The following is a 12,520-nucleotide window of genomic DNA, read 5'->3' on the forward strand; positions in this document are numbered from 1 at the left end:
ATGACAGGGCTTCCTATATAAAACCCCTATTAACACGCGGCGAGACTGTATATGGGCAAATAGACATGTTTTTATGGAAGGAGATGTCACTATGGTGACGTTGTTGTCAAAACGCTTTCATTCACGAGGTTTGCAATGTGGGCTTGTTGGGAATCCATCTTCAAAGGGTGTACGGTAGCGCGATTAAAAGACGGGACAAAGGAAGACACACAGGGACACACACAGCGCTACCAACAATGTTTATTATGGAAAATCAGGTCGTACTTAGCCAAGCTAGAGAGAGACCTGTGCTCACACATCAATGATACGAAAGTTGTTAAAATATTTAGATTTGTTGATTTAGTATTTGTAAATGTTAAGCTAGGCAACTTTGACACATAGTGTTCAGCTGTTAGTAATATTATACGCGAGTGTATTTGTCCACTGGAAGTTACGTTCGAAGTGCCCATAAAACAAAAGATCAAGTTGCTAGATGTTAAATTTACCTTCGGTGATGATCTAACTTGCTGGTGTTACAGTCGCAGGACAAATAAACCGTTGTTGTCATATCATTCAGCCCATTCTAAACTGGTAAAAAGAGGAATTGCGAAAATGTGTTTTACTAACACACTTACTCAATCATGCCATCATTGCACTGACGAAGCATTCACACAACAGGCCATGCGGCTACATGAAGCAGGCTATCCTAATCGTGTTCTGGCATCAGTTGCAGAGGCAACTGCAGCATTCAGGGACTTATGAACGTGCGGAAGGAAATAGCAACCGAGAGAAAAAAAAGACCAACAGGGATACCTTATACCCACCGGTTGTCGCACAACCTAAAGAAAATTGCCCGGCGAGGCAACACGGATGTTTTTTTTCTGCACCTAACAAACTAATCAGCCTGTGCAGGAAAACAAGACCAGAAAAGAAAGAATGTGCTCCTAGCTGCCAAGTTAAACACAGGAAGAAGTTTAGAGATTGTAAGACATAAATTATATATCGTATACCCTTATCATGTGGGAAGTATTACGTCGGACAGTCGGGCAGATAGATGCATTAATGATACTGCGCGAACACGAAAATAAAGTGGACAAACTTGTATCAGATGGCTTTCTCTCCCTTCATTGTAAGCAACATAAGTGCTCCCCTCTCTTCGAATCAACAATCATTACTGGTAGAAATAAGTGCGAACTCACTAGACTTATAATAGAAGCCGAGCAGATTGATGCCCTAGAGGATTCATGCATCAGCAAACCGTCATTGGCTCTCTCTGAAAAAGAGCTGAAATTTTTGCGCAGGGCTTAACATATCACTCACGAAGATGTTTCGCTCTGAATGTTTATCTGTTCACGTGGCTGTGACTCATGTTGGCTGAGTGTATAAGTGCGACCTGATGTTCGATAATCAACATTGTTGGAAGTTAGCGCTGTGTGTGTCCCTGTGTGTCTTCTTTTGTCCCGTCTTTTAATCGCGCTACCGTACACCCCATGAAGGTTCACATTCAATTATGTTTAGCAAACTCAACGTCAACTGTCGTTCGACGCACGCTGTTTAGTTGCGGATTTCATATAGCGTCAACTTTTCAATATTCAAATGCGACACGGAAGAAATCACTCTTCCTAAGAGTTACTCAAAAGCGTGCGACGAGAGCATTGCAAAATTTGCCAGCAATGTCTGTCTAGCCTCTGAGTACGACTAGGGTACCGCCTGGTAGCTTAGGCTATGTTGAAAACCACGAATGCAGCTTTTTGCGCACAAGACGAGAACAGAGAAGAGGCTAAGACACACGAGCGCAGCCTTTGAGAACCATGTCTATGACGCAAGTGTGTGCGGTAAAGCTGGGCGGGTAAGAGACACTGTTCTGGCGGGACATTGAAATTATGGATGCGTCATAATACTGCTGCTCAGCATGGTCCGTACAGTGTCTATCTTAGTGTAATAGAACAGCACTAGACTGTCCAACTGCCGACTATTGACGCTGCGATTGCAGAAGCGACCAGCAACAGTGACTCTAAACAACCTGATGCTGATACTCTGTTGCCTGCGCGACTTAAAGTCATCTCTGGCTGAAGAGCGGCTGAGAAGGAGGACAGGGAGGTCCTTGGTGTTGTCACTGGACTCGCTTGCTGTATTGTGTTTCCAGAATGACTGTCTTCTGTTTCATCTTCTTCTTCTTCCTCCACTTCTTCCTCTTCCTCCTCTTCTTCCTTTTTGACTTCCATTAAATCTTCCTCCTCGGGATCCCTGCATGTGCCAGTGTCAGGTGCAAGTGCGAAGAGTTAAACGAGCAAAGCAAATGCGCTGAGCGGCGAACAGGCAACAAGCATGTCTATAAAAAGTGGCACGGTGTGTGCATTGACGCTCATATATTTCCGTGCGTGTAACTGTCTGCTTGCTGAAAGCGCGCAGTGGCACAATTAGAAAAAGAAAAGGCAAAATGCTACCTTAAAGAACCTGTAGCGCCGGCTGTACTATAAAAATAAAGTAACTTAAAGGCCAACTGTAACCAAAATTTTGAACCGCGTAAAACGCCCCGTTTCAGATAAGACAAAAAATAGCCTCTGTGGAATATGTTATGCTTGAAATGCGAGTGAGCGCTTCACAAAATGCTCGCAAAAATCAATGTTTCTCACACCGAAACTCAAATATCGCCGCCATTACCAGTCGCCGGAAGTGACGTAATTTGGAGACTAGAGAACTAGCGACCGGCTTGTCTGCTTCCGTATACCGTTCCCGTGTTTCAGCGAACAGTTCCCGCATGTCTGCTTACCACAGAGTTAGTATACTTTGCTAGCTGCTTCGTGCGCTGTGCCGACGCCGTTGCGCGCCCGCGATGTTCTTTCAATGCGAATTATTCTCCGGGTCAAGCCGGTTTTCTCTATGTGGTTGTCTGCGTTCAACAAGCAGAGCCTGCATGCGTTCTGCCTCCGCTCGAAGAAGAGCGCATTGGGGTGGCCAAGGTGAAGGTTCGTATCTAGTCCGGCTATCCACGCAGTTACGCCACGTCGGCGAAAATACGACTCACTACAGTCTAGTGTGGCTGGCGCGGGAATAGAACTGTCCTTTCGCACGCTGGAGTCGCTGGAACAGGGTGCATCGCGCGCTAGCTTGGCTGACCAGCAGAATGTATACAATTCGGTTTCACTGATGCGAGCGTGTTGAGTTTGCGCCTACAACAAACAACAAAGCGCTCGCCCGGCGCGCACTTGTGGGCTTGCGCTGCGGCAACAACTGTTCGCCGCGCTACTGTGGGTCACGTTTAAAGGGGCCCTGAACCACCCCTCGGTCTTGGTGAAATAACATTGTCCGCGGGTAGCATACGTTGTGAACATCTCAGCCAAGTTCTGCTGTCGTACGCGTTCCGTGGAGCTCGCAAGCGCAGCGCGAATCCACCTTTTTCTCAAACGTTCTCGTTTCAAAAACCCCATACTCCTCGCTCTTTTCTGTGTGCTTTATTTCGTCATAAAGCGCACTCCGGCTGCTGTTGGTCGCTGCGCTCGGCTACACCGCGGCCGCCGCGTGGTGCCGCCACGAGTCCAGTGGCTAAGTGCACTGCGGCTCTCTGAGGACAGCCGTGTTTGGCTTACGTTTAGCGCGGCATAGGCCAACGTTACTAGACTAGCTTCAGTTTTAAAACTCGGCGCCGTTGCGCGGAACCGCCACCCGCCCGCGCCTTCGTGGCGCTGCAGTCGCGCCCGGCTTCACTTCCTCACTAGCCGGCTACGCGGGCGGGCCGGACTAAGCGCGCGGTGCAGCGTATTGTGTGGTTCGTTGTTGAAGGCGAATTTCAGCAAGCATGTAATCCGCGAAACTGTAGCTTTCGCTGAGTTTGTTGAGAATATAAGCAGACGATGCCGACGTGCTGCGCACCTGGCTGCATAGGCGGCTATCGGAACGATGTCGACAGTTCGGCGCGCTGTTTTTTCTGTGCCGCCAGCAATGCGACGCTTCGCTCGGCGTGGAACAGAGCGATTCTGTTGTTGTTGTTGTTGTCCCGAGTGGCCGTGGCACATACCCACAGTGGGGGATTGGCCAAGAATCGGGCGGTTTAATTAGGTGCCTAAAATAATAATGATAACAAGTGTGAGTTTAAAAGTAAACGTTTTGTGTTTGGAGAAAAAAAGAAATAATCAGATGAAAACCGGGTATAAGATAACAATAACAATAATAATAATAATAATAATAATAATAATAAATGAAAGATAAGAAATAAAAGAAAGGTATGGTTGGGAGGGAGAACGATCAATCTAACATGGAAATCGATTAGTTTCAATGAGGTAATTTTGGATCGCCAAGCAAACATTTCTGTTGCTGAACCCAACAATGGAGGCTCCAAAAGATAGGATCACAGGCACTGATAAAGTCAGACCAATAGAGCGAAGCGGGATTTCGAGTAGTCGTTTTCTTATAATAGAAAAACGTCTGCAAGACAACAAGAAATGGTCGATTGTCTCCGCTTCGCCACAGAATGAGCATAGTGGTGAGGGGACCAGACCAGACCTGTGGAGGTAGAAGTTCAATGCAGGTATACGGCAGCGCAGCTTCGTGATGGACACTTCAATTTTCCGTGTTCGGCAAAAATCTCTGTTCCAAGGGTGCAGGAGATGTCCGTAGTCCACAGAGTTAGTAATTTCGGAGCCTGATACTGACTGTATAATGATACTCCTGCGAAATCTAGCTGCAGTCACATAAGCAGTCAAAGGGCAGCAAGGAAGAATCGGGCCACTTATCGATGCCTTGGCTAGAGAGTCTGCAATTTCATTAATGATTAGTCCTTTATGGCCGGGCACCCAAATCAAACGCACGCTTCTCAAGTAACGAGGTACCAATGATTGAAATGTCCTCATCACGCGAGAATCAATAGAAGCAGTAAGGGATGAGCACAATGATAAAGAATCAGTAACTATCACGGCTGACGTAATTGATGGTCCTAATTTGCGTAATGCTAGCACCACGGCCATGAATTCGGCTATTCCTTGTGCCGACCGGCACACGCGCTCGTGCCACTGCTCCTACGTTCATCGTCGTCTTTCACAGCTGGCTGCGTTGCCGTTCATCATTGCAGCGTAGAATTTCACTTCTGTCATCGTAATGGGGAGGCCGCGTTTACGGTGGGAGGGGCCATTGCTTAAGGCAGTATGAGCCACTCATTGTCTTACGTAACGGATAGATTTAATTTCTGAAGAAACTTAATTTTGAATAATCGCAAATCGGGCGAAAGTAGCTAATCACGCCTCCGAGCAAACTCGAGACATCGAACGCAAGCGACAACGGCGGACTACGGGCATATCGTCAGTGACGTCGTTCTCTCCGTCGCAACCGATTGTGTGTGTTACCGCATAATTCAGAAATACTTTAATGAATCCTCTAGATTAACCCAGTGATAAACACGGGCCGCACGTTTCAGCTTCGCTGGTTAACCATCTTCACGGAGTGGAAGAGCAGATGATATTTTCGTGTGAGTGTGTGTGGCTTGTGTGTTCAAAGACTGACCTCATCTTTCTTTTTCTTGCGCATCTTTGGCGTGGCGAGAAGCCTCGGTGGGGATGAAGATCATCCTAATCATACACTTTGGCCAAATGTTCAGGCTTCTAGCCTAAACTGCGCGAAACGTTAAGACGGCAGGAAAAAACACAGCTTCCGCGCTTCGCTCTATGCGTTTCTTTCTTTCGTGCAGTTTGCCCTTATTACAGTATGAACCAACTGGCCCGATAAATCTTATTGCTGTAGGTGGATACCGCTTTCTCATGGTATCACTAATTCGGACAAGGGAGAACGCCAGCGAGCGTGAAACACGCGCAAACTGCCCGTCCGCACGGGCTGAAGGCTGCGGCGAGGCGTCTGCAGTGGAGCCCGATGGAACGGCGCTGCCATCTGGCGGCTGTCACAGAAGTGGCGACACCGGCTGTAAGCGCGCGGGCGGAGAGTTTTATAACTGAAGCTAGTCTAGTAACGTTGGCATAGGCACCAAATCGGGAATTTGAACTGCGCGCCGCGTTGACGTCTCCGCCGTAGCCTTCGCAGTGCAAGGCATTGAAGAACGAAGGGGAGCACAGCTGAGGCCGTGTTTGATGGCCGATAACTCCGCTTCTGCTGAACGCACTGAAGTACTTTTTGCGGCAAAGTGGTTCTGAAATAGTCTATCTTCACTTCAAATGCCTTTCGCCACTTCGACAAAAAGTGGTTCAAGGCCCCTTTAAGGTGATCTTAGCGTCTCCAGCATGACTCGTTCAACTTCGCAGGCCGCTGCCTGGCACGCTGGAAGCGTCGGACTCGTCGACCGACCAGACAACCATAGGGTTTCATACAATAATTACTAGAGGAAACTCTGGCGCTAGTGTCTGCGGGAACTGCAATGGGAGTGATTGTGCATTCCAGCATGGGAATTATGGGAAGTACGTGGATTTGCCTAAACTTCGTCCTTCTGGCTTCAAACGACCTTGTGACTTTGTAAGCTCGTAATTTTCAACAATGTACTGCGTAATAAATAATCCTATAAACATCATTAAAATTGTCCGAGGGCCGGATTCGAACACATGACCTCTAGCACAACGGCCTATCATTGAAGCCATTAAGCCACGGAGCTATGCATCGACGAGCGATGTGAAACGCCCTTATACATTTATCGCGGCATGCCAGTGCCTTGAGACGCTTGGCGTGCTTCGATTTGGCCATCTCGAAAAGCTCATTCGTTCTAATTAGTAGCGATTGCGCATGTTCACAATGTCTTCTGCACTTCGAAGAGTATAGATTGCTCTGTAATTTACGACAATGAAGACATAAAAAGCGTAATAATCAAAGCCACAAGAACGTCTGAATCCACAAGCACGAATATCACAGAAATCCATGTACTTCCCATCATTCCCATGGTAGGTCAACGACTGCAGTGCCAGAGTTCCGTATAATCTATTGCAGAAAACTCTATGCAGACAAGTACTAAGGTAGCGAAGCTCCCACAGAAACCCATACGCCCTGCAATGACGACTTATGGAAGCATGGCAGCGCTATCTACATTTCGCGGGGCCAGCTTCTCGGAGCAAAAAAGTCAGCGTTTGCCGTTCGAGAATTGTTGTGCCAAGTCGTATACTGCGCCAGCTCACGTCACATCGCATGCAAAGAGGAAACAACAGTACAAATGAAGCGTAAGTGAGAACACTCGCCACAGCACCGCGTCACAGTCGGTTACAAGTACACCCATCTGGATTTATAGACGTCATTCTATAACAGCAGGCATTACACCCGTGAACCTCGGTAGTTTTGCATGAATTCAGAGCAATGGGTTCATATAGATATTGAACTAAGTACCACATGCATGTGTTGTTAGTACCAACACACGTCTGTTATTTCGTTAAGATGAAATCAACATTACGTTGAAATAATTCACAAAAAAAAAAACACTTTAACCTTCACTAACACAGCACGCGTGCCACCTGTACTTTTTTGTGTGTGTTTGTGGCACTGACGTCACAGCTAAAGCGTATTTTATTGTGAAAAGGCGGTTAAAAAATAAAGTTACTGATCTAATATTATAAGGTTATTACTATAGATATTGCCATTACCTTTTAGGCTACGCATAAGAGTTCTGACGACATTACAGTGTTAAATAGTGTAATGCAACCTTCGCAAACTCGGTGTGCATCGCCATGAGCAAAATATAGAAAGCCTGGGGCCGAAACTTGTAAATGGTTCGGAAAGGGAACCGTTCACTTGGCCTCACCTCATTGGTCAAAATTTTGCTTGCGTCATAGGTCGTCAGAGACAGCGGGGCGCCACCGCAAATTTTGATCACGTCACGCATCTGTCAATCATTTTCACAGCGAACCCGTCGTTGGTTAAGATCGGAAACGGCGAAGGGGTAGTCCGCTTTGGGTTCCGTTGCTGTGGCTTGGCTGTTGGCTTGCGACCGTGGCCGCGCGCGGCGGCCGCACGACCCAAGAGACGTGTGGGCGTCACGCGCGCGTGCGTTGGTTGCTTCGGAGGCTATCACTTGCCCTTCTGGTGTGCTTGACGTTGCTCTTACAGTGTGGATCACGGTTATAAGTGCGATACGCGTTCGAAGAGATGACGGATAATTATTTGCACTCCCCCTGCCGGCTTTCTAAGTAGACGTTTTGCAGGCTACGCTACTAACTGGAGGAGGCTCCCTTGCAAGCGTACCAGTGGTCATTCCACGTAGAGGAAGGAATTGCGCGCTGCGGTTCATTGCCACCGACCTGCAGCTCCCAGAGGTCGGTCGGAAGCGAAGCTTTCATCGGAGTGGCCTAGATCTCTGCCACCGACACTGTCCACAAAGTTTATCTCGCGATTACTGTGTTAGCCGGTAGAAGGGCCGGGTCAGCTTTCCTGTTACCTCCGTTCTGCTTCAAAGTCAGTGCCAAGGAGATATTTGCAGGGTGAGATCGAATTCCCAGTGCTATCGCCAGCGGGAATAGCTCGCAGATCGCCATTCAGCAATCAGAAGCGTTCAACCTAGGCTGGTCCAGCGTTTCCTTCATTCGCCTGACAAAACTGTGCAGTCAGGACGTGAAGTTGTGGAGATCTCTTATTTGGCTGCTCTTTTTGCTCTAGTTCGGGAGTACCGCATTTCATCCTCAATTTCACGGCATAGCGCGCACCGCCAGCACCACGCTCTTCGATTTTGCTTCGCGCAGGCAATGCAGGGCCCGTATATCGTAATGTTCGATTTCAAGTTCCATTGCTTCTATCACACTCCGCGCCGTGCGGCAGGTCGCAGCGACAGCGGCAGCGCGGCGGCGAACGAGTGATGTCCGAGCCTATGACGAAGGGTAAAAAGAGGAAAACTGATGTAGTCGGCTAGTAAAGAACCAGTTTACGGTTTCCTTGCGCTGGAGTGCATTCCTGGTGCGTGCATGGTGTAAGCTCCTGGTAACAGACGACATAGCGCTGCGCTCTGCCAACTCATTTACGCTTGCGATACCGCCTGTCGGCTGAGAATGAAAAAGAATGGCGTTGATAAATTACTTCAAGCATTGCGTAAACGCCCGGGACCGCACGTTTATACTTTAGAACTTGCCGTATAATATTTATATTTTATATTTAATTAGCAAGTAGGAACATTCTGCAGTTCTTCGATTAGATCGTCATATGATGACGTACATTTCAGAGGAGGCACCCTCTCGTCTATTGGTCGCGTCCTCCCCTTCTTCCACCTCCGGCTTGGAAGTGACCCATTTAGTGCAGTAAACGGCGAAGTGAACGGTTCGTTTTCCGAGCCGATTTAAGAAGAGGCTTTGGCTCTGGTGCTCCTACTAAATACACGTGAACGTTTTTCTCAGCAACCACTGCACCAAATTTGATGAGGTTTGCTGCATTTAAAAGAAAAACTGACTTAAAAGAAAAACTGACTGTTGGTATCGAATTTTCGATTTAGGTCCTCAATTTTTTATAAAAAATTGGCAAAAAGTGAAAATTTTCAAAAAACGATAGTGTAAAGTTCACAACTCTGTAACTCAGCAACTAAAAATGATAATACGATTCCGTGAATTGCATCTTATAGTACATCTAAAGCGGACAAAATTTATGTGTTACTCATGAATTTCGAAAAATTAAGTAATCTGGAAATACACCTTTTGAAGAACCCTTGTAAACAACGTAACAAATTCACGTAAGATATAAAATGACGTATGGAATTTGTCCGCTTTGAATGATCTAATAGATGCCGTTTACAGAACCGCGATATCTGCTCTTGACGCAGTGCTATGGATTTGTAAACTTCGTGCTTCTATTTTCTTCAAACTTTCGAATTTTTTAAAATCAATTTAATAAAATTCAGGACCTAAATCGAAATTCCGCTTGCAAACAGTCTCTAGGATTTAGCTTTCTCTCTCAGATGCAACAAATTTCATTAAGATCGGTCCAGGGGTTATTTCAGAAAAACGTTTTTGCGTTTTACATGTATTTGAATAGGCGGTGTTAGGAATGGCCTGCCGAGGTGGCAGCATGCAAATTTTCGCAGCCAGCTGCAGCTGCGAGCGTGGCGAGCTTCTCCGAAGATACCATGGAAGCCTTCAACACCCGCTGCGGTGCCTTTTCACGGGCATTTGAAGACTCCGGACAATAAACAGCAGCGGAGGCCACTGTGCGAGGTCCGCTCTGGAATTTAGAGGCGCCGGCTGGGGTTATCCAAAGTGCGATAGCCCTCCTCCTTCAAGTCGAGAGCCCGCCTCCTCCAAAAAGGCGGGTCATGTACGATGACGTCGAACTATGACGTCGAGCGGAGTGTTTATAAGCAGCTGTTTGTCGCTGCTACAGTGTGCTCGAGTGCTCGTGCTCGTCAATGTACTTGTGAGCTGTGTGCTCGTTTGCTGTATGCTTCGTCTTGCGTGCTCCATTTTAATACTGTAAATAAACCCTGTACACCTAGTTCCTCCCAAGTTCCTCTCTACGACCTTCAATTCCTTCAAATGGTGGCAGCGGCAAGATCGTCCGACAATTCCTACAACTGGTAACAGCAGTGGGATCGTCCGACGAATCTAATAGCCGCGTCGGAGTTGGGCCTTAGCTAAAGCTTCCTCTTAAGATTCCACCCCTGTAAAGCTTTGTACTCATAATTATTCGTGGATGAAAGCAAACTGCCTGTGACTTCACATTCTCCTACTGTAATGACATTACCTGTACTTTTTCAAATTCTTCCATTGGTGACGTATTTGATGCATAGTTTTCATCAACTAGTGTTTTGCCCCGCAAGATGTTGTCGCGCGATGTAGTCAAGATGTAGTCGCGCTTCAATCGCACGGGACCACACTTCAACCGCGCCTTCGTGACCATGTGAAATCTGTAGTAAAGGATGACAGTAAGTATACATCTCTGATAAGTAGCTGAGGCTCGGCACGGCCGGGCCAACGTTTATAAGTGTATCTGTTAACGTCCGACCTCTCTACATTTTCCAGTCATTAAACTACTACTTCTTTGTTAACGTTGGGCCGGGCTAGAGGGGTCTACCCGGTCTACCCTCTAGCCCGGCCGCAGACTCGGTGCGCTTAACTCACGGCCGGACAGGCCGGAGCCGTGATAAAGTTTGCTCATTTCGCTCTGCGACATCGCATTCCTGCATGGCTTGCCGCTGCATCTACACGATGGCCGCCGCGCCGCGTTCTCCTTGGTGGCAAATGCACCATGCGGTTCCTGCTGACAGCGTTTCTGGCGCTATGTCAGAAAGTGTTTCATTCGTCTACTTCAACGCGTCTCACGCGCGAAATGTCTCGAAGGTGGTGCACTACATGAAACGATCGTTGGTGAAAATCGTGCCGGAATACAACCTATACGTATGGTTTTAGTGCGTCATTGCGGCTTATATATATGTAGTACTTATAGTCTTCTAGAGAAAACGTTTTCCAAGCAGATTTTGCATAGGTATTTGATTGTGCTGTTGAAATGTAGCTTATGCTACTTCGTCAACTGCAGTTTACGTGATTTGTGCGCGTTGGCTGGTCCGCGTCGCTCTTGCCTGCTGTGCCGCGGTGCACTCTTGCGCTCTGAAAGCTGGGACAGGAAAGATGTGTTCGGGCTTCCTCTACTCAACACTGTATGCTGTACAGCCATTGCTCGTGTCCGAGTACGTGTTCGAGCCCTCGACAGCCACACAACGTGTTGGAAGTTCTTCCAACAGCTCAAATTGCCTGCACAACAGAAAGCACGCCGAGAAAGACACCCATCAACTTGCGCATGTTGCACGAGCGACACACCTGGACGTCTAGGCCAAAATGACAGATCGGCAGTCCTGTACGGTTCTCCAACCTTCGCCATATTCGCATCGCTACCGCTTACCGCCAGGTGCACGCATCGTCTGCGTAGGCGATATTTAAATGCTGCTAATAAGAAAATTATACAATTACTAGCCCCGCAGATTTGCCAAGGTTATACTTATAGTATATGCTAAGCATTTATAGGCTAATGAACCCAAGTGAAATTTCGTTGCAGTTGACCGTATCCTGTGATTTGAATGTGAAAGTATGAGGACTGGTCTAACCTATGGCCTTAAATTAAACCCCCACCTTATTCCACGTTGCTCTTATTTGTACCAACCTTAATCCACCAATGGCGGCCTGTCCGGAGCCAGTGATTCTCAGCACCTTCTGCTGCGTCGCAGTTCTGACCGCCGCCATGGTCGGTTGCTTCGCAGCTGCTGGGGACTGAGGGCCGGGGTTTGATTGTCGTGTTCATATAGGAGGTTCCAATGGCGGCCGGACAGGCCGCCATTCACACTATCAATCAGGTGATAGAGAAATGTGCGGAATATAACCAACCCTTATATATAGCTTTCATTGATTACGAGAAAGCGTTTGATTCTGTCGGAACCTCAGCAGTCATGGAGGCATTACGGAATCAGGGTGCAGACGAGCCGTATGTAAAAATACTGAAAGATATCTATAGCGGCTCCACAGCCACCGTAGTCCTCCATAAAGCAAGCAACAAAATCCCTATAAAGAAAGGAGTCAGGCAGGGAGATACGATCTCTCCAATGCTATTCACAGCGTGTTTACAGGAGGTATTCAGAGACCTGGATTGGGAAGAATTG

The 12,520-nt window shown here is 47.5% G+C and overlaps 1 protein-coding gene across 3 annotated transcripts in view; it reads right to left on the reverse strand.

Moving 5' to 3' along the window:
- Nucleotides 1–222: 222 nt before the first annotated feature.
- LOC135896247 (acetylcholinesterase-1-like) overlaps nt 223–12,520 on the reverse strand; it is a 41,140-nt gene continuing 28,842 nt past the window's right edge. For 2 of the 3 annotated variants that reach the window (XR_010562644.2, XR_010562643.2), the window contains exon 6: nt 2,184–2,226. Coding sequence is in view for 1 of the 3 variants with exons in the window: in XM_065424607.2 (XP_065280679.2) it covers nt 1,932–2,226 (295 nt within the window). In the remaining 2 variants the exon portion in view is untranslated. Of the gene's footprint in view, nt 2,227–12,520 lie in introns of all 3 variants that reach the window. The other variant, XM_065424607.2, reaches the window with a different exon arrangement.

The sequence above is a fragment of the Dermacentor albipictus genome, chromosome 4 (genome assembly GCF_038994185.2).
Source record: "Dermacentor albipictus isolate Rhodes 1998 colony chromosome 4, USDA_Dalb.pri_finalv2, whole genome shotgun sequence".
In the NCBI taxonomy this organism is placed as follows: domain Eukaryota; kingdom Metazoa; phylum Arthropoda; class Arachnida; order Ixodida; family Ixodidae; genus Dermacentor; species Dermacentor albipictus.